Source organism: Carettochelys insculpta, chromosome 6, assembly GCF_033958435.1.
Source record: "Carettochelys insculpta isolate YL-2023 chromosome 6, ASM3395843v1, whole genome shotgun sequence".
Taxonomy (NCBI): Eukaryota; Metazoa; Chordata; order Testudines; family Carettochelyidae; genus Carettochelys; species Carettochelys insculpta.
In genome coordinates, this window is record NC_134142.1 from 16,517,835 (window position 1) to 16,539,712 (window position 21,878).

The following is a 21,878-nucleotide window of genomic DNA, read 5'->3' on the forward strand; positions in this document are numbered from 1 at the left end:
GGCTAATCTGGCACCCTTGTGACCTGACTGGTGCTGAGCCAGAGAATTTGCCAGACTACAATGTCTAGCAGCATAATCAATATTTTCACTGCTTACTGGGCTCTCAGAAAACATTTAGGGGTAAGTTAGAGCTAAGTAACAGCACAGAACATGGGGTACCTGGACTGGTGGTTGTAAACAGACTTTGTGGGACTGTGAAAAACTTGGCCATGCCCAGCTGACTAAAATCATGTTGAACCATGCATGTTGCTGGACCAGAGAGTCATGATCTAGAGAGGTTCAATTTTTACATAATATAGGTAAAGCACTTTTTTCTTTAGGTCTCCTTTACCCATCTGACTTGCATTTAGAACATCTTGACTACTGCACTGAGGCTTAATTACTGTATTTCTATCTAACCCTGTCTGTGCCCATCAGTGTCATATTTATATAAAGTTTAGTTTCAGTTAACAGGCAACAGTAATCTGATTCCAACATTCAGAGGCATCCAAATTTCTTATTTTAAATTTGATTCATACCCTAAATTTGAGTATCAAGGTTTACCTGCAAGTTTACACTTAGATAGTTACTGCGTGTGAGGTCTTTTGGGTAGGTATGTTAAAATGATTAACCGATTAAACTAGTGTGTCCCAAATGGTTTTCCTCAGAACCATGGGATTCCGTGAAGTGAAAATAAGGGTTCCACAAGAACATCTCCATTGTGGCTTCATTGTTGCATGTGGTTCTTTCAGGAGCCATTTGTGGCTCTAGATGCTGCTGATGCTGATTCCTCTGTGGCTCCCTGCCCTGCTGCTGCTAAAACAGTAGAACTAAATTTAATTGGTTTAACGGCCAGCAGGAGGGGTCCGACCATTAAACCAATTAAATTTATTTACATTATTTCATCAGCGGCAGGCCAGGGAGATGCAGAGAGCCCCTCACTTGCCCTACTACGCAAGTGGCCATGCCCCTCCAGTGGGTGTGGTTCAGCTCACCCTTGCCAGCAGAACACCTCTACATCAGATTTCTTTCCACTGGGCACATGCAGGCTCCCCATCCAGCACCACTGATGGGTTAGTCCTGGGGGCCAGTTTGGGGGTGAGGTGGATTAATTCTGGATATGTATGGGGCACGCTGTTTGGAGCTGAGAGGAATTAAGCTGGGGATGGCAGGTGGGTTTGCAGGATGGAGGGTAAAACTTGGGAATCGGGGGTGGATTTGGGGGCTGAGGGTTGAGGAGGGTAAAGCCTGGAGATGGGGGGCGTGTTTTGGGGGCTAGGAGGACTACAGCCTGGGAATGGGGTTCCACAAAATTCTTTTGAGTTTACAAGAGTTCCGTGGCCAAATAAAATTGGGAGACACTGGATTGAAGGATAGTGTGTAACCAGTTAGCAGTTTTAAGCTAAGTCCCGCTGTGGCTGTGGGGATCTCAGGACTGGCCCTGCCATGGCTGTGGGGTCCTACTGAGGTCCCACCAGTCCTGCCTTGGCAGAGCTACCCTGGCCTGGTGCAGATACACTCTGGGAAAGTTAGCTGGCAAGGGCTGGTTAACTGATAACCACACCAGCAAGCACCATGTTTGCCAATATGCAGGCTGGTTAACATCCCTGCTTTCCGGATAATGATATCCTTCTCCTGGATAGTCTGATGTAATACTTCTAACATGGTAAGTGCAGAAGACTCATTATATGCTTTATTTCTAGCTTCAGATGGAAAAACTTCCATCTCGTGAGGCCATCACAGAAATAATGGCATGGCTGAGCCATGTGGAACAAGAAAGAGAAGAGGAGCCTGCTGTAAATTTGCAAAGTAATGCATCCCAAGTCCAAAACCTTCTTCAGAAATATAAGGTAAAAACAAGAGCAGAAGAACACATCTACAGTGTGCTCGGGTATCACAGTAATGGATACAGTACCACAGAGGTTCTCAGACTTCTTTTTGAGGTCCCCCAACATGGAAAAAACCTCCATGTGCCACAACACTTTTCCTGCATATAAAAGCCAAGGCTGGTGGTAGGGAGTAACAAGTGGGGAATAGCAAGCAGGGCAATTGGTCAGGCTTTGGCTTCAGCCCTGCTTGGCAAGGTTTGGGGCGGTGGACTTCAGCCCCATGCAGCGTGGTTCCAGCTTTCTGCCCTGGGTCCCAGCAAGTCTAATGCTGGCCCTGCTTATTAGACCTCTTTGTGCCCCTCCTTCCCCCGGCAAAGTACAAAAGCCAGAACAAAATAGAATGTCCATTAATTTCTAGGTTCTCAGGGCAACTAGGTACTTAGTTGATCTTGGTCCACTCCTGAAGATTAATCCTGTGCTATGAAAAGTGTTGCTTAGTTCTGAATTTTTGGAGTCAGCATTTGGTTCAGTTACAAATTTGTCCCTAGCATTCATGTCCATGGATCCCTGGATGACAGAATTGACCACTGCCTTGTCTTGTAGATACCTCTTCAGAATCTTCCTCCAGATGAAGCTTAAGGAGAATCCTAGCTTCCTTTTGGAGTGGGATATGCATTCGTCTAGGCACCAAGATATTTCATACATTTAAAGCTCTGTGCTCCAGGTGTCCCTGATTCAGGAACACTTGTGGTACAGACACTTGCAGAAACAGGAGGAAGTATCTCTGTGTGCTGCCACTCCCTTCTCCTCACCCCCCAGCTGGAGGAACAGCAGTATCACAATATGCTTCTCCAGAGGCTTTTCCCCACTGCTCTCATTGTAGCAGGGGATGCATAGCTACATGTGCGCCTCGGAGTGGGTGCTAGGTAAGCATCTTGCCCCACCCTCTCTTACATCCTCCACTTTCCATGGTCTGATAAATTTAATCCAGCATACCCTGTTTCCCAGGGTTGATGGATTAAAGAGGTTCAAGTGTCTATATTACCATATCACCCATGGCCCGAGGCAGCATCGTGTTATTTGAGGACAGAGAGTCCTTTCATCAAACAGCTACACTCGACAGACTCTGCTTTCGTTCACCCAAATCTTCCGTGTTTCCAAGTAAATACATGGCATTTCCTACCTGTAGTTAGTATTGACTCTAGAGCAGAGTTATCTTTGAAAATAATCATTTGTGTGGATGAGGACAAAGAACCAAGGACCTGCCTTCGCCAATGCTGTACATCTGTTAGCAGAGGTCTAAGGCTACCCTTGATTTAGACAATGGAGAATGGATATCTCAGGAAATGCAGTGTAATTTGGTTCAGAATAATAAATTTTCTCTGTATGCCACATAATTACACTGTATATCTGCCGTTCATGGACTCTTTTAAAATTAAAATTGCTATTTTACCTGTTTTTCAGGAATACATGATGGAGATGAACTTTAAACAGTGGACAGTTGATTTTGTTAACCAGTCACTGTTGCAGATAAGCACTTGCGATGTAGAAAGCAAGCGCTATGAAAGGACAGAATTTGCAGAGCATCTTGGTGAGATGAACCTGCAGTGGCACAGGCTACAAGGGTCCCTGAACAGAAAGGTTTGTTCCTATTTTATGGTTTCATATCTTTTCTCTTCCAGTATTGATCGCACCATTTATAACCCCTTGTGCTTCTATGCCACCTTTCCCCAAAGGATCTCAAAGTACTTTCACATGTCCTCAGTCCCATAACACTCCTGTGAGGTACAGTAGGGTGGGTGTTACCACACCCCTCTGGAAAAGGGTATAATTAGAAAATTAAGAAAAGGTGAATTTCGGATGAGCATTAGAGAGGAAAATCATAATGGTGAGGTCTGTTGACTGAAGGGAAGTCCTAGAGACCCCATGACTTGAGGCATTTTATATTGAAAATAGTAGACAATATTTTGTAAGGAGCAGTCCTGCACTGGTTTGTAGAGGTCCAATACCCACTCAGAAGCCACAGAGACAATGATACTGTTTAAAACTAGGCTAATCCTTCTGCATGGTATAGAACATGCTCAAAATGGGGGAAGAAACTAAAATGTCCTCCATTCTCCCCCGCCCCCCCAACCTCTTTCCATTTAGTATAATGATAGTGGGACTGTTAACGGGACCAGATGACGTGTTGGGTATGGCATATTGGTGTATCACTATTGCCAGGCACACCCCCATTTCTTGTGAAGAACTTGGGTCTAGCAAATGAGCCACAGGCCCATGGAATCAGGAGCCCTAGGTTTTGTTTGTAGCTATGTGGTTGGAGACAGGTCACTTAACTTCTCTGTGGTCCCTCTGGGAAGTGGAAATGATAGAATATGCTCTCCTTTTACAAGCACTTTAAGATCAATGGATGAAAACTGCTCTCAAGATGTATATCACTATTTATTTTATTACATATGGTTTATATGTGATTGATAACACATGTAAATCAATGCATCCATTTTGTTTCATCCTATGAAACTAGAAATAATCTGTGGAACAGGTTTGGAGTTGTGAGGCAGAGTGGCCTGGTTGATAGATAACTGGAGCTGGACTGAGTTCTCAGTTCTACCCCACCAGTCCTGCTAGGGGACCCTGGCTACATTCCACCCCCCCGTGACTCAGTTTCCCCCAGTACAATGGGGGTAGTGATACTGAGCTCCTTTGTACAGCGCTTTGAGTTCTACTGTTGAAAACCTCAACAGAAGAGCTAGTTGATGTGAGACTATGTAGGCATACACAACTGTGGAGAAATTATGATGTGAGGTATAGAAACACATTGGGAAAGAGAGATTACTATGAATGGGCAACTGGAGAAATTCCTGACTCCTACCCTTTCACACTTGATGTTTAGAATAGACACTGCCAACTGTTAGTATGCTGGGTATATCAGTGCACTCTCTTCAGCTGTGGCATGCTGGGAAGACTGCCCTGTCTGAATCCTACAGAGGACTCCAAACAAAATTATCTTAAATCCATGCATTGGTTTCAGTCTGATATAACTTAATTAAAATGAAATATTTTATCCTGTAATTTGTAGATACAGGATTTGGAACATACTTTGGAAATTGTCACTGAAAATGAAAACAAAGTACAAACTCTGAGCAGCTGGCTAGAGGCGCAAGGCGAGAGGCTGAAATCTTTGGAAAAGCCGGCCAGTCTAATCTCAGTGCAGAACACACTAGAAGACTGTAAGGTAAAAAGTGTTCTTTGTCGTGCAAATGTTACGCTCTATGCTTTGCTAGGTCCATGCTACAAATAACACATCCATTTTTATTTTAAATGGGAGCCACATACCGTATTCCTGGAAGTCTGTTAAAGAGCGTCACTTGAAGGAAAATACACAGTTCAAAGTTTAAGAAAGATATAAGGAGTCAGGTCCTCAGCTGTAGTACATTGATCTGCATGAATTACAATGCCTGAAGCTCTGGCATAATGCAGATGAGAAGTTTTATCCTTGGAATTTCCTGCAACAGCATTACAGCAGTTCTTAATCTGTTCAGTTCCTTATTTTGGATTTCTTCTAATGGAAAATATTTAATTGAATTTCAGTTGAGCACATAGGTTATCTGTTTAATTAGGGTGAAATGTTCTTTGATGATGCTTTGGTTAGGAAGAATAGCAACTGTGACAACTTGGATACATAATGAACCATTTTTTTTCTCACTTTGTTCAGTTTGCCATCTTTGATTTGTTGATGAGTTAAGTCATTCTGTTATGGATGCTGTGATACTATCTTCATGACCTGGTACAAAGGAAGTCATGCTGCTTCATCCCTAAGGATATTTTAGGGATTTTTCAGTGGGATACCACCATCAAAATCAGGACATGCGGAAGTCATCTGTCAGCTGGCCCCTAATTACTCTGGAAATATTCAGTGTTCATTCAGTTCAACGTTAACTCCTCTATTTTCTGTGAAACATTTTTGTTTTATTACCATGGTTACTTGTATCTCTCCCATATTATGCAGCTATTATCTCTTCTTGTGCTATGTTAATACAGAGTTACTCATCTAGCTGCATTTTCTGTGAAGTGTGTTAGTACAAGAATATGCTAACTAGTTAATAAGCTACTTTAGAGATACCAGAGTACCATGTCTGACCACAGCAAGATAAGATTCTAGCTTCAGGCTGCTAAAATACTTTATTAAAATCCATTCACTTCATTAAAAATTAAATGAATTGTCAATAAATTCAGAAAGCTATCAGATTTTATGAATTATTAGCAAATTACATGCTGGTATTTTAGTTACAGGAATTGGGCCATTTGCATGTCTAAAACAAGCATATGTATGCGCTTGTGTGCTGCAGTGGGGCATGAGCTGAACTTTCCCCTATACATAAGGACCCACATATAAACCTATTAATCAAACCGCATAGTAGTTCTTCTCACAAGTAGTCCCGCTGGTTTCGGTGAGTCTGCTTCCAAACTCTAGGCCAGATCATGGGTCTGAGCAGACTATGCTGGAGGCAGGATTTGAAAGGCAAAGGGAAAAGTAGTTGAAGCTATTTGTTCATTCCCCAGTCCTTGGGCCAGCCAGGGCTTATGTCAGCCACGGTGTAAGTTAAAAGTAGTGTCAGGAATGTTCTAATGTATGTCAGCTGAAAATGACTTTCTAGTACCTGTTAGGAAGCTAGAGATCCCCATTGTTCAAGGTGCTCCTACCTTTGGCTTGTGTGTGTGCTGGAGGGGATAGGAAGGCTGATGGCTGAGAGACTGGGGGAATCTTCAGCTGCCCTGCTTGAAAAGCTTTCTGGCCCCTTTGCTTGGAGCGGTGCAAGGGAGCTCTAAGTGCTGAGAAAGGGCCTGGCTCTCCATTCCAAGTGCAGAGTGTTGTATTCCATATCAAAGCTAAATGCAGTTTCTTGTGTGACTGTGAATTCACAGCAATTAAACTTGTTCCACTTTCCTGAGGCAAACTGATTCCTGCTGAAATGTGATTGCCGTAAGTTTCCCATGGCTACAAAAATGACATGGGATTAATTTTTAAAGAAGAATCTTTTGTCTTTACTTTTGTACTGTCACACAAAGATTTTTTTATCTTTTGTCCTCTTTAGGAGCTAGAAAATCAGCTTGCAATTAAATCCAAAGCTATTGATCAGCTGAAGCAGAATTATTTGTCTTTGGAAGACGGTGCAGAGAAAACTTTGGAAGATATGGCTGTCAGAATAGATAAGCTGAATGAAATGAGGAACAGTGTCATCAGTCAGGTAGAGAACTTTGCATTTACACTTTTCCCCAGGATTTAATGTGTGCAACAGTGTTCCTCATGCTCTTTGGGAATTTCCAGTGTTACTGAGCTGTCTGACAGAAGGGCTGAGAGCCACCACCAGCCATGGGGCAAAGTGGGATGGGAGCCCAGCTCTGGGCCCCAAATGGGGGCAGCACCAATGGCAGAAGGGGCCTGGGCAAAGGCAGTCTGCCCTTAAAGCCACCATGAACATGGTGCTTCCCTGCTTCCACCCCCTGAGCCACATGGAGCAGCGCTGCTGTGGCACTTCAAAGGGGGATGGAGCTGTGGGGCAACTTCCCCTTTGCACCCTCCCCTTGTTGCTGGGCCTGAAATAAAAAATCCCCACCCCCTTTGCAAATCTTTTAAAAAGTATTTACATTTTTCTGGTAGCTTAATGGATTTGGTTAAAAACCTCAAACTTTTTAACTGCAGCCACTTGGTCCCTCACTGTTCCTGTTTGGTCTTTCTGTTGGTGGAGTCCTGATGGAGAGACTCTATTCCCAGTGAATCCTTTTCCATTTTCATGGGATTGTGTTCTCTCCCCTCTACTCCCACTGCTTTTTTAAAACCTAGGCAGAGCCTCTCTAGTTCCCAGTGGCTCTACTGATGCTCACATGGATTCCCTTTCCCTTTTCAGTGGCTCTCCATAACTTATGACTAGGCCAGCTAACCCCTGCAGTGTCCATGATAACGGGCACATTGCAAGCATAAAGCTGTATTTACTGTTAGCAGATTTACTCATTGTTGCTTGGGTCCTTAACTCAATTAAGCTGTTCTTTTTGGAACACAGGAGGAATATGTGCATGTGTTGTTTAAATGATTGTGTTTTTCTATAATAGTGTTATTTTTATTAAGTTAATTTTTATTTCATATTTCTTAAAAAATAGGATTGTTAAAATTTGTCCATTCAATTCTTTTTCTAGTAATTTTTAAAATAGTATTCCATCAGGTGTATTTTTTTTCTTCAACCCTATAGCATCTTTGGCGGTGTCTGCACTGAGCCCAAGTGCCAACAGTTTGATGCAAATAAACTGACTCAAAAATGCAAAATGGATACTCATTTACATATTTCACACATATAATGTACATATTCATTAGGCTGATTTGTATATTTACTGTAGCAGTCAAGCTGTGTAGGCATGGTTCTGCTGACAAAAAACACTCCTTTGTCAACAGCCCCTTTTTATACCTGATTTTTTCCAGTTTTTTTTTCTTTTTTCCCCACGGTGGGCACTAGGTCTCAGTGTAGACACAGCCTTTGTCATTTGCTATGTTTTACCAAAAAGGGCTGTAGTCAATTTGGTTTCCAAAAGCATTTTCTTCTGGTTTTCTAACCTGAAGCTTTGATTTAGCTGTGGCAAAGGAGAGCACTACTCCATATTTCTCCATTTTGTCTCTTTTCTATAAGGTTTACTGAAGAGCAATCCTATTCCAGGTTCATCCTCTTTCAAGTCTCTTTCAGCATTTGTTCAGTTAGAGGTTGAGGGGATATAAGGGTAAGAGGGATATAGTCAGTGGTCTGTGGGTACGGGCTTTGTGGTAGAGCTAGAGGATGAGAGCTTTGGGTTGCAGAAAGAGGGAGAGAGTTCAAGGTGGGGCAGGAGGCTGGGGCTGAGGCTTACCTAAGCACCTCCATGCCAGGATAGGCAGGTAGAGGCTCCCTTCCTTTACCTGTGGTTGCTTCCTACTGGGGACAGTTGGGGAAGCCCTTCCCTGCTGGCCCTGGCAGCTCTAAGGCATCTCTCCCCACTGCAGCCCAGAGTCCCTGCATGGGGCATAATATTTCCTGCATGAGGCTTAATGGAAAGGTGAGTGGCTCTGGAACTACCGAGCACTGTTCCCTATAAGCTGAGTACTTGGGCAGCCATGCAGAAGAGAGTCATGTGCTAGCTGATTAGCAGAGTACCCACAATGGGCAGCTTGTTTTTTGCTGGTGGTGCACATATGTACATGCCTTGGTGCACATAACAAAATTTATTCTGCCCAGGGATGTTAAAAATTAGAGGGAACACTGGTTCTGACTCCTACATATTTGCTCGTGTAAGAGTGTAGTCTGAGTTAGGATCTGGTACTGCCTTTTGCAAATTGATGATCTGCCCATGAGGGGGTTTTGAAGGCGTGCTATACTAAAACAAGAACAATACATGATATTGCAATAGTCTTATGGTTTCATTCTTGTGGAAATGTGACAAAGACTGTGACTGATTAAATCCCAATATAATAAAAGTAACCATCATAATAAAAAGGGGTTGAGGAACGAAAAAGAGGAAGCCTGCCACTTCAGTGCACAACTCTTGTATCTAGTGAGTCCTGACGGTCCCCCTGCAGTTGTTGAATGTGAAAACTAGGCTGTGATTCTGTAATGTTATAGCAAAATAACATACAAGGGAATGTAGCTTCCTAGAACATTGGTATTTGATTGGAAGCTTGAACTCTCCCCAAACAATTTATGTTCAGTTTTGACTAAATTGGAATTAAATTTCCACCTCAAATGGTCTGTTTGCTGGGGAGATTAAGGCTTTTGTGAGCTACTGTACGTTTTCTGTTGTCTGGCACAGTGATATTGGCAGCAAAGAATAACAGCTGTGCATTTTTTTCTGCACTTTTACACCTAGTGTGGGGATCTGAAGTGGTGGCTGCCAAACCAGCATTGCCATGTTACTAGATTAAATTTGTATTTCAGTTGTATTATCCTGGTAATTTATTTGTGAAATTGTTGTGGATCAGCATACAGCATGCACTGAACTGCAGTACTGAAGTCAAGCTTTTATTTCAGAATGACTTATGAAATAACTTCATTCATATATTTTGTAAGCAAACATTAAAAAGGAGTAATCCTTTTTCTCAGCAATTATTGTTCATTTGCAGGTGGCACAGTTAAAAACCTCAATGCAGTCAGTATTACAGCAATGGGTAATTTATGATGAAGCCTATGAAGAAGTTAACCTGATGATAATAAGCTCACTATATTGCTTAGAGCAATGTAAACCTTCTGTGTTATCACTGGGAGCTTTGAAAGGCCAGGTGAAGACTCTCCAGGTAAATCTACCATAGACAATGTAGTGCAAGTTTAGAAACAAGTTAATTAAAACAGTACATTTCTCCCTTTGGAAACTGCATTGCTAGAACCTCACAAGAGACCTAACCCAAAGCCAAAGGAGTCAGTGAAATTCTTTTGCCTGCAGAAATTAGCTATTGGCACTTAACCTTTCTTTATTATTTCCAGCCTAACATAATTTTGTTCTCTGCTTGGACTGGGAACAAGTAACACCAAGGGAAAAATGAATTCCAATTTAAAAGGAATAGTTTGAACTAAATAATTGAAATTTCTTTTAAAAAGTCAATTGATGGTTTTGTACGGATATTTAGTTCAGCATTCCAAACTTGTTATTTTTCCATGTTTGCCAGTGAAAGGCCTAATTCTTCAACACTTGCTGGCTTTGAGTAGCACTTATTCACAAGAATCGCATTGGCCCAGTATCTGTGTGAAGAGATGGTTTTGAAAGTAAAACAGTATGAACTACAGTTTATTCTTTAATTTTTTAAATTTGTGGTAGAATGTATATTATTGTTTTGTTTTTATTTCTTTCACAAAACTTGCCTTTCCCATAATCATTGTTACAATATTACTATTCTACATCTATAGTCTCTAAAGAAAACTACATTGTAGCTCAATGAACTTAGCTCATTCATCTCCATGTCTAATTGTGTCTTAATTTTTCAGTCTCTTCAAGACAAGGCAGAGAAGAATGAAGAAAGCTGGGTCAAGCTCCAGGTTTCTGCTGTTAACCTTAAGAAATTCTGTTGTTCCTCCTTTGCAGAGATTGTTGAAAATAAATGCAAGGAGGCACACACCAGGTACACCTAAGACACAAAAGAGATATTGGTAATAAATACCCCTGTTTTTGAAAGATGAATGAACATGTGCATAATGTTAGACATGTGAATGCTTTTTTATTCACTTAACATAGGTGAATACCCAATTACTTAAAACTGTGCATGTGCTTAAAATATTTTGGTGAGTGAGGGCCAGCTGATTTTAATACATTGTTTTGTTGTGAGTCTGGATGATAGACCAAAAAACAAATGAACTGAAAAAGCAGCAACATAGTAAGCATGCAATACAGTATTGATATTACATATGCAAGACCAATCAGAGGTGCGCTGGTATAAATCCAGAGAAATTCCACTGAGATTCTTCTGAAGAGATCGGAATCTGGTGTTTGCACATCCTCAAAGGCAAGGTCTAAACCAGACTTTATAATCTGTTATGTTCTTGTATATTGCAGGTGGACTCTGGCAAATGAAGAAGTCGCTGATGAGCTACAGGCAGCACAAGCTTTGTTACAGCTTTGGGAGTCATATGATCGTTTATACACTGGGGCAGCTTTGAGCTTAGAACAACATGAAGACCAGTGTCTTCTGCTCTTGAGAGCTCATTTACCTGAGGACAACATGCTAGAAGCCCTGAAACAGAAGATACAGGATGTGAAGGTATGTAAGAAAACTCTCATCAATGGCCTATGCTCCAAGATGTAGGAGTGGAAGAGGCTTACTACCACTTATGCAAAGCTGGACTTATTTGAAAATCCTGCCAGTGGGCACCAGTACCTAACTTCTCTTTTGTAGTCCCTCCTTTGGTATTTTCTTTAACTGAGGTGCTCAGGTCAGGCCAAACACACTGCTGAGGAGACAGGGACTGTGACCCAACTTCATCTCTCTGTCTCAGTTCTGTGGGCATGCCAGAGTTGCTCCAGTATAAATGAACGCAGTGGCAAGCCTTCTCTAAATTATGCTGTCTGCAGTGGTCCCCTAGGGAACACCACGAAACAAAGGTTGGCTCCTCTGCTGGAAGTGGGGTGCCAGGAGCATCTGGTGTAGAGCCAGCTACTCCTGCTTCATCCCTTCCTGTGCTTCCTAAACATAAGAGGAATCTCTGGATGGCTGTTTGTTCTAGATTTCCATCCTCTTGCAGTGGCAGCACTGCATGAAGGTAATATGTGGAACCTGAGAATCTGGCTATTTTTGCAGCAAAATGTCTGAGACAGAAATGACTGGTTTTCCTTTTTAAGTGTCATAGCTGAAGAAAGATCTGAGTTCATTAGATCTTTCTAAAATAATTCTGATTTGCGTCTGTGACCTGGGACTGACGCCAGAGTACATTTGACTTCCTCTGATAGCAAAGCTGGCATATGTCTCCAACTTTAGCCTTTTGTTTCTTCAGACCTGGCTTTATCAAGCAGATACCAAAATAAAATAATAATCCTTGTTGCAGGGTAGACCATTATCCATCTGACCTGGTATGTGCTGCTAAAAGTAGACTTTGCCTGATACATTAGAGGAAGGTCAAAAATGGCTCTATATGCTTGTCAATTAAGCATGGAATCCTGGGTTGATATAGTTGGCGGTGGGAGAGAGGACTGGAACAAGGAGGAGGAAAAAGGGGGTACCTTGTCACTAATAGGACCAGTTAATGAACTTAATTTGCTGGATCAACTGGTCCTACTAGTAGTAGATAACCCTTTTCTCCCCCTCCTTCCTCCCCTCAACCCTGCCACATAAATCTTAATTCTATTTGTCTACTCCAGTCACCTGAAGAATTGGGTCTTATCCACGAAAGCTCATGACCTAATAAATTTGTTAGTTCTGTCACAACTTAGAGACTGCTTCTTACTGGTACAGTTAATCGGAAGAAACTGAAATTTATAGTTTTGCTGCTGGAGGGAAAAAATTACTCTGTCAGTCAAAATGGTTCCAAAGTGCTGGCCAGGTCACTCAGCATAGTGTTTAGCGGGATATGTTAGGTTCACAACATTCGTGAGAGTTCAGTGTTGAGAACCCTCGCAAATGTTGAATTTCACAAATATCATTTTACCTCCTGCCTACGGCCCAGAGATGGAAGCTGAAGGCAGCCCCACCCCTGGCCATCCCACCTGCACACAGAGCTGGTGGAGCTTGAGAGCTGCACACAGGGGTCTCCTGCGCTCTCCCCCTTGACAAACTTCTCAGCAAACCAGCAGGTGGAGCACTGGTCATACTCTCACTTTAGCTCCATGCAGGCCTCCCCCGTGCTGTTCATGATGGAGCTGTAGGCCTGGGACATGAGTGCGCCTTGCGCCGCCCCACTCCTCACCTGGTGTTCTCAATGGCCGTATTTCTTTGGCATGCCAGCATGTGTAGTGCAATGGCACACATCCACCGAGCTGAGTCCCCAGATCCAGAAGTGTTTGTGTTGCGGGAGGGGGAATGGAATCGATGTGGGCCCTGCACTTCGTCTCCTACATCGGGGGTGCATCCTCAGGAGGACTCTTCTATGGTGTTGGCCTTTCTTTAGGAAGCCGCTTCATGCAGGCTGCTTCAGGAGGGAGTGATGGCCAGCAGGGGGCTTTAGCGGACCCATGACAGAGGGTCAGGTGAGATGCCTTCCTCTCCCAGTACCACACATGGGAGGCTAGCATCTGCGAATAATGGAATTTGCGAATGTCACGACTTTGCTGTATTACTGTCATTCTAGAGAGGATGTATGTTCTCTCCAATTTATAGCTCTAATCTTCCTCATAATGTTAGAGTTTGAGTGCCTGAAATTGTTATTAGACAATGTTATCCCCCTGAGCTTTGAATCCAGATACTAAGTCTGGGAATTTGTAAAGGAGCTGATGAAAGGTCACTGGGAGTTGGATGCCTAACTCTTTTCAGCACCTTCAAAATTTTCAGTGTGAATATCTGGGTAACTAGAAGGCTGACATTCAGTAACAGGTGTGGTTTCATCTCTCCTGGCACTGCTAATAAATTTTTTTTTCTCCTTAGACTGAGCCCTGGAGTAAGTGCTTGGTGCTCTGTGTAAACTCAATGAAAGCCACTTTCTTAGTTTGTGGATGTGTTTGGCTTCCAGTGCAGAACAACAGAAGAAGCTTAGTTATAGATATAAAAGAGACACAGAACACAAATCTGTTTTTGTTATCTTCCATTTTAGATACTACAACAAGGCCTTCAAACCATAAAGGGAAGTTTTCTACTGGTTTCTGAGTTAACAGACCAGATAGCACAGCAGGTTAATGTGGCCACACAAACAGTTCTCTCAGAGAAGCTGCGTCCTCTCCAAAGGATATCTTATCTGGAAAAGATGTTGCAGATGAAATTAGATGAATTTGAGGTATTTCTTTGTATAATAAATTTGCTCCTATTACAATTTTATTCTTGAACTAAACCAAGTAGTTCCTGGACTGAACTTCAGTTTGAATTAGTACTCAGTGAAATTTGAGTAAAAGCATCAGCTGAGTAATGAAAAAGAAATAAAGTCCTGGGGAAAGAGAGAGAAGGTATATTTTCATTTCTGTGTTCCCTCAGTTTCAATTATGTTTCCATTCTGTACATAGCCTATTCTGTCACACACTTGTAAGCAGGGCTATTAATTTATAGAATGTATGAATCTTAATGCCTCGATCCATTATCCCAGTCCATTTCTGTTTGCTCAAAAACAAACTTTATTTCGTGGGAATAATGTCTCTAATTCTTGATAACATGTGTAAGCGTTACCTGTAGGCCTTGTCTACACGAGAAGCCTCTGTTGACAGTTTGTGTCTACACATAAAAGCAGATCAAAAGAGTAATCCTCTCTGTTGACAGAGAGCAGCCAGACTGCCCAGCCCGTTCTCGACAGAGCGGCTGATTGGAAGCTCTGAAAACAGGGCTACCTGGTGAACCGTAAGCCCTGTCTGTTGACAAAAGGGCCCCAGAACATCTACGTGACTGTTTTGTCAACAGAACATTGTTGAGAGAGGCGTTATACCTGAACGGGGGGAACTGTAATGCTGCCAGCAGACGTGCTGGGTTTTGTCAGCCAACTGTCAACAAAGTGCAACCTGCACGTAGATGCTCCACAGGTTTTCCCAACAAAAGCCCAGTTTTGCCAGGAAAGGCCTTCTTGTAGATGTTGCCATAGTGTAATATAGTTTTGTTTTATTTCTACTTGTGCAGTCATTTACTCTTTTGTAATAGTGCGGTCTCACCAAAAATTATCTCCTTTGTCGCTTTGGTCATTCACCCCTTACACAACAAATACACGAGTTATTCTAATCTAGCAGCTGTTTGTTTTCCTAGGGATACTGATTATTACTCTTTTGCTCATATGTATGAAAGTTGATTATAATAAAAGTAATTTCTCATCTTAGTTCAACCTTTTACAACTGGAGGATTTCAAGAATTGTCTGGACACAGTGGAAGCTCAAATTAAGACACTTACAGAAGTTTTGGATAAGCTGTATCTACAGGGGAAAGGAGGAGACTCAGAATTGTTCATGGTACATCCAACTCTTATGATTATAAGGGTATAAATGATGCATATATGAGGGATTCCCTAGTACACTTGTTCAGGTAGCACTACAGGAATTGACTGTAGCTTAATTATCATCATTTTTACATGGTAATTAATTATATTAAAAGACTATTATTAAGATGGCAAAGTCAAGCACTCAGAAGTTAGGAAGTGCCAGAACTGAATTTTAATTTGGTCCACATATATCCATTATGATACAGTGTTAAATTTCCTAATTGCATACTATATTTTTCTCACGAGGCCCCTGTAATTTAGTACAGAACTCTGTGGCAGAAGCAGGAATATAATCCAGTTGCGTATTCATGCCTTAACAATGAGATCCTCCTTTGTCTTTCTGCAGGTCCCCTGCCTCCTTCACTGTACACTTCTAACCTCTGCAATAAAATCCAAGGTCCTACACACAACAATTTACATCACTAACTTATCCTGTTTTAAACATTAATTTCATTTGGTGTCCTCTAGTTCTAATATTATGGGAACAAGTCAATAATTTTTCCTGGTTCACTTTCTCCACACCACTTATATTTTTTCATATTCCCTGCCGCCCCCGCCCACCCCTCCCCCCTGAGTCTCCTCTTTTCTAAGATGGAAAGTTCTTGTCTCTTTAATCTCTCTTCATATGGGACCCATTCCAAACCCTTATCATTTAGTTGCCCTTTTTTTAACCTTTTCTAGTGCCAGTATGTCGTTTTTGAGATGAGATGACCACATTTTTATGCAGTATTAAAGATGTGGGTGAACCATGCAGTATTAAAGATGTGGGTGAACCATAAGGGCAAAAAGATATACTCTGTCTTATTCTCCACCCCTTTTTTAATGATTCCTAACATCCTGTTTGCTTTTTTACTGCCACTGCATACTGTGTGGATGTTTTCAGAGAACTATCCAAGATGACACCAAGATCTCTCTCCTGAGTAGTTGTAGTTAAATTAGTCCCCACCATATTGTATGTATAGTTGGAATTATTTTTTCCCTTGTACATTAAATTTGATTTGCCATTTTGTTGCCCAAGAGACTTAGTGACAGTGTTTGAAAAGCATAATAGATTCAAAGCCAGTTCTCAACCCATGAAACTCAGTGATGAATTGCCTTACCTGTATACCTAAATACTTTTCCCTACTTACATAGTTTTGGGGATCCTAGGGAAGTTTTTCCCAGGGAACTCATGTCCATACCTCATCCATTCTGGACAGCTCTATGTAACTCTCACACAAAGGGAGCCTGCCAGGTGTGAAGTTTTCAGGTTTTAATCACTTTAGCTGCATTTCATTGGCTCTTGCCACATTCCAAGTTCTAACCCGGCCCACCCCCGCCCCCCTTGCTTGGTTAAGCTCCTTAACCCTTTCCTGGCTTTCATTCATGACACACTCTCATCAGTAGAGCCCTGTGTGAATGCAAATCTGTGTCTGCATTTGATCCAGAATATGAAAAACTAGTCTGCAGATATTAGTGGATGCAGATAACTGCAGATATAAAGCTACATAGTTGCAGTGCTGTAGATATAAAATTCAAATTTAATGTCCACATCCTATCCATGAGCTGCAAAAGTGATCCACCAATGCAGATACCCACATAATAAAGCTGATATCCACGGCTTTGCAGGGCTCTGCTCGTCACACTGTTTCCCCATCTATTCCCTTCTCTTTCCCTGGTACAAATTTTGTCATCTCTGCATCTGAATTAGATCACCCGGGGTGGGTGGAAGTGGGGAAGAGGTCACTGAGAGCACAGAAGAGACAGGGTCCCTGCTTTCAGTTCCAGTACCTGGCCTCAACCTTTCCCCAGACAGCAAGAAGCAAGTACGTTACAGGGAAAGTCTGGTTTTGTCTGTGGAGCATGTTCAGTTGTTCTGTGTGGATGGTCTTTGCTCAGTCTGGTGACTTGCAGGAGTTCTGAGAGGAGAGAGCCTGTTTGATTGCTTTGTTGGAATGGGATGAGCATGCTCATCGAAGACAGACTCTTCAGAGATTTTACCTATTGACATTGAAGAAGTCAATAAGCACACACAATGATTTTATTCAGTAGTTCATGATTTGGATCATATTTTCATGGAGATGGCAAAAGGCACATCCCTGCCACAGGGACCACCTCCCTGCCAAATTTCTAGTTCTGCTCCTAACCATAGGGTTGCTAGAGCTCTTCAAAGAAAAAGTCACCACATTTTTAATATGGACGACACATATTTTTTCTGGCCCCGTCCTCAGAAATGACTGGACTGTTTTGCTGAAAGTTACTTCCTCTTTAAAAAAAAAAAAATCAGCATGAGGCAGAAAACCTGTATGGAGAATTCCAGCTGAAAGGTTTTAAACTTTGGGAAAGTTGTAAGCAACTGACTACAGGTTCTTGGGTTAGGAAGTATCTGGTAATTTTAGTAATATGCAGTGCCAGTATCCCTGCCTATCATGAAGCCCAAGTGCTTGACCATTTCATGAAGTCTGAATAAATAGAAAATGTTAGAGAACTGAAATGGCCATTAACTAATTTTAATGTGTAATAAGAGGATAGGTATTTATATTTTAGTGACTTCATTGATGTGACTATGCCACTTTTGACAGTGAATACATAATTGAAAAAATAATTATTGATAAATGTACATAAGATGATTCCAAATAAATTATCTCTAAACTTGAAATTCTGTATTATGTAAAATGCTTTAAAATTCAGCTAAGCAAATTAGGTGCTTCAGTGTCATGATGAAAAATGCCCCTCTTTACAAGCACGGAAAAATAGCAACTTTTTAATTTTAACTGCTAGCAGAAGATGGGTCTTTGTCATTAAAAAAAATTCTGAAGAAATCAGAAATGCAATGAATATTTTCTCTGAAGAGCTGTACATCAGAACAACTGATTCTCTAAACAAACATAAAACACATTACTTTTTGAAAGCAACCAAATCATGTATTGCAAACGAGAGGAGGAAATGTGCTGGATCTAAGGGTGGCATATTTCCTGTTCCTTAAACCACTCTTTTAAGTTTAAGCCCTGCTGTTTATGGATACTACAAAATGTGCTGTGCATAACCTTTTACAGCATCCATGAATGAGGATTCCAAAAGCGTTTCTTTCCCCCAAAGAATTGTTCAAAGGAAACTTGAAAGTAAAAACTCTCCTCTTTCCTGACCTCTCTGCTGGAATAGCACATGGAAGGATGATGCAGCCCAATATGAACCAGCTTTTGAGTATCTATGCTTCCTGAAATTCACCTTCTTCATCCCTGGCCCTTTGAATCTGAACATAAGTCACCAGTTGCATTGTACTGTCAAACATCACAGGAAAGACTTAGGTTTTCTAGACATGGAAGAAAGATATGTTTCTGTCAGTGTTCTGTTCTGTTATTTTCAGAGCTACATGTTGGAGCTGGCTGCAATGACTCCTGATATCGAGAATCTGAATGAAGTGAGCTTTAAATTGCCACTCAGTGACTTCACTGTGAAGAAATTACAGAGCATGACTCGAGAGTGGGATCAGAAAACAGCAACAGCCAAAGAGCATTGCAGGTTGAAAATATCACAGTAATTCCCCCAGGTGGTTTAGTGTCCTGAAGAAAATTAAAAGCAAATTAGAATATTTTCCACAAGCTGATCCCTAGATTTCCAAGAGGCCTTTCAAAAATAATTGCTCCAGTTTAACCTAACTTAAAATATTCCATATTTTAAAAAATACTTTTAAGTTGTTTGGCGCACAAGGGCCATGTTTTAGCAGGTGTTTATATAAAGACTACTGCAGTGGGATGTCATCTTGACTACAGCCTGTCATGCTACCAGTCTGCTCCCTTTGTTAAAGCATAAACAGTCATAACTGGAAAAGATACATCAATAGAATGGTTCCTGTATTGTTTCTTTTAACAGTAAATTTGAAGGAATTGAATCAGATGAAAAGACGTTTTTTCAGAAATGTGAAAACTGCTTACAATTTCTAGAAAAGATGAAAGAGGCCTTAAAAGTGAATATTGCTGGCAACCTTGAAAAGCTTCAGGAACAACAGAGAATGTATGAGGTAAGAATACTGAAGATTTAAACTGGGTTTTAAAAACATCTTGAAAACATATCTTTACAAAGAGTTACTGTGGGCGGTAATATAGAACAGCATCAGTCTGAAATATACAAATGGATTCCACTCAAAGGCCGTTTCTACACGGGCCACACACGGAGCGAAAGATGCTAATGAGGCACGGATGCAAATTCCCCACACCTCATTAGCATAACATCACGGGATTTGGAGTCCAGAAGGCCATTCTTCCGGACTCCAAAATGCCGTGTAGAAGTGCAACACCAGGTGGGCTTCCGGAAGGAAGTCCTGCCAGAGGCCCGTTCTCACTGAAAATTTTTGGGAAGGAGGGGCCTCCAGAAGAAGCATGTCCTTGCAGAAGCCCCCCCCTCCCCCAGGGCCATGCTTCTACATGGCGTTTTGGAGTCCGGAAGAATGGTCTTCTGGATTCCAAATCACATGACATTATGCTAATGAGGCATGGGGAATTTGCATCCGTGCCTCATTAGCATTTTTCACTCTGTGTATTAGCATGTGGAAGTGGCCTGTGTAGAAACAGCCAAAGTGTCTATAACACATTACACGTTCGGAGCATAAACTGGGGCAAGGCTGAGTGGTTGCTTGTCCTAGCTAAAATAAATAATAAAAAATTTGTCTGCAAATATTAAATATATGATGGACATGAACTCTAAGGTGTCACCTGCATTACAGTACAATGGTAACAGGAAACATTGCAAGTTTGACACACACAGACAGGATGTGACCCAGAATTCTTCAAATTAGCAGTTGTGCATCTAATTCCACAAGCATTATATTAAATTTGTACTACTTTATGGAAAACTTGTCTGCATAAGGCATACGGGGCAGATTCTCGTCCTTATTCACTAAATATGCAGCTGTTCAAAAATAGCTGCACCAGAATAAGTTGGTGTGTAATCAAACCCATTGTAAAGTTTGTTTTTTTTAAATGCCCATCAGTTATTGAACTAATACTGATATTTTTGCAACGTTTGCAGAAGCTGCAAGCAGAGATTTCTGTATATCAGCAGAATTTTAATTCTATCAGATCAAAAGAATTACTTTTGCTGGAAACAGGAGAAGCAGAAAGAAGGTAAAAACAAACAAAAAACACAGATTTTTCCCCCCCTTACTTTTTACCAGGGGCATGCACAGGAAGGGGCAAGCAGGGACCCAGCCCCCACACCCTGTGCCTATGATCAGTAGGGGCACAGAACTCCTCCAGCCCTGTGGCTTTGATGAGGTCAGAGGAACTCCATGACCCCACCTTTGCCGAGTGTTTGTAGACAAATTTATTCAAGTAGTTCTGCAGCACATAAATTTTTGTTGAAATGGTCAATGTACTGTGGTTTATTTCTCTGCGTATGACATAGCTCTGTGTGTTGATATGGTTTAATGTGTATTATATGTGTTTGTGTAGTGTCCTCTCCAAAAAAGGGTCAGATTTAAAGTTCTACGTGTCCGCCTGGGTCTTACACAAAGTAGTGTTAGTGATTCAGTGGGATACATGGTTCCCTCTGAGTCGGTACTGAACCACCCCCAACTGTCCCATAAAAGAAACTTTTGAAACCCAAGTCCTAATCATGAGTGTTGATTAGAACCTGCTGTACATCTTGCAAAAGCAGAGATGTGAGCACCAGTGTCCTGACCAAATTACTCTTTGGGTAATTACTACATTTTGCAGAAGAACAAAAATCCCCCTGTTGAATCTTAGGGGCTAAGAGATCCTTCACTTCCTGCCCTCTCTGTTATGCACTGGTGAAGAGTTGTATTTACATCTGAGGTGGCTATACTCTGGTAGTAGGTAGATTGCCACATGTAAAGGACTCAATCCTCATTTCCTCCATGAATACTCATGATGTGATAAAGAGAGAGATCACTTAAGAAGGGCACCTACCCATGAAGCCTGATTATTCTCCTTGTTCACAAGAGGTTTTGGTCTTCTGGCTTGTTTTTGCAAGCCAAGCTTGAACCTAATTTAGCTAATGGAGGAATTAGTTGGTTATTGGCTCAAGTATAAAATCGTGGAACATCTTTAAGAACTGCTTATAATACAGCTGTTTTTTGTGAATTCCATCTCCTATAAGTGACAGTAACATGACAACTGATTTCCCCTTCCCCCTTTTAGGGTGGCATATGAGCTATGCAAAGAGGCAAAAGCATATTCTATCTCATGGTAGAAACCAAAAACTGGTTTGAATGGGTGCAGCACTGCTTCGTGATGCACATGGTCTCTAAGGTTCCTCCTGCATTACCGTTCAATGGTGACAGAAAGCTGTCGGAGAATTGCTAAAGTGCAGCTCCATTTTGTAGTGTAGTTGCTGCCAGTATTGACTTTCATCCAGTTCAAGAATACATTTAGAACCACTTACTTCTGGGTCTAGCTGTATTACATGCTGTTGTGCCGCTGCAGGAAGAACTCTCGTTTGTCCTTGTATCACTTTGTAGCTTTCTGTCACA

General features: G+C 41.6%; 1 protein-coding gene across 19 annotated transcripts in view; it reads left to right on the forward strand.

The window, feature by feature from the left end:
- SYNE2 (spectrin repeat containing nuclear envelope protein 2) overlaps positions 1-21,878 on the forward strand; it is a 300,242-nt gene that overhangs the window by 215,974 nt on the left and 62,390 nt on the right. For all 19 annotated transcript variants that reach the window (XM_074996338.1, XM_074996337.1, XM_074996346.1 and 16 more), the window contains 12 exons: positions 1,683-1,829; positions 3,273-3,449; positions 4,888-5,043; positions 6,905-7,057; positions 9,949-10,119; positions 10,805-10,938; positions 11,370-11,574; positions 14,054-14,233; positions 15,252-15,380; positions 18,756-18,910; positions 19,262-19,409; positions 20,417-20,511. In XM_074996338.1, the coding sequence (XP_074852439.1) occupies positions 1,683-1,829; positions 3,273-3,449; positions 4,888-5,043; positions 6,905-7,057; positions 9,949-10,119; positions 10,805-10,938; positions 11,370-11,574; positions 14,054-14,233; positions 15,252-15,380; positions 18,756-18,910; positions 19,262-19,409; positions 20,417-20,511 (1,850 nt within the window). The remainder of the gene's footprint in view (positions 1-1,682; positions 1,830-3,272; positions 3,450-4,887; positions 5,044-6,904; positions 7,058-9,948; positions 10,120-10,804; positions 10,939-11,369; positions 11,575-14,053; positions 14,234-15,251; positions 15,381-18,755; positions 18,911-19,261; positions 19,410-20,416; positions 20,512-21,878) is intronic.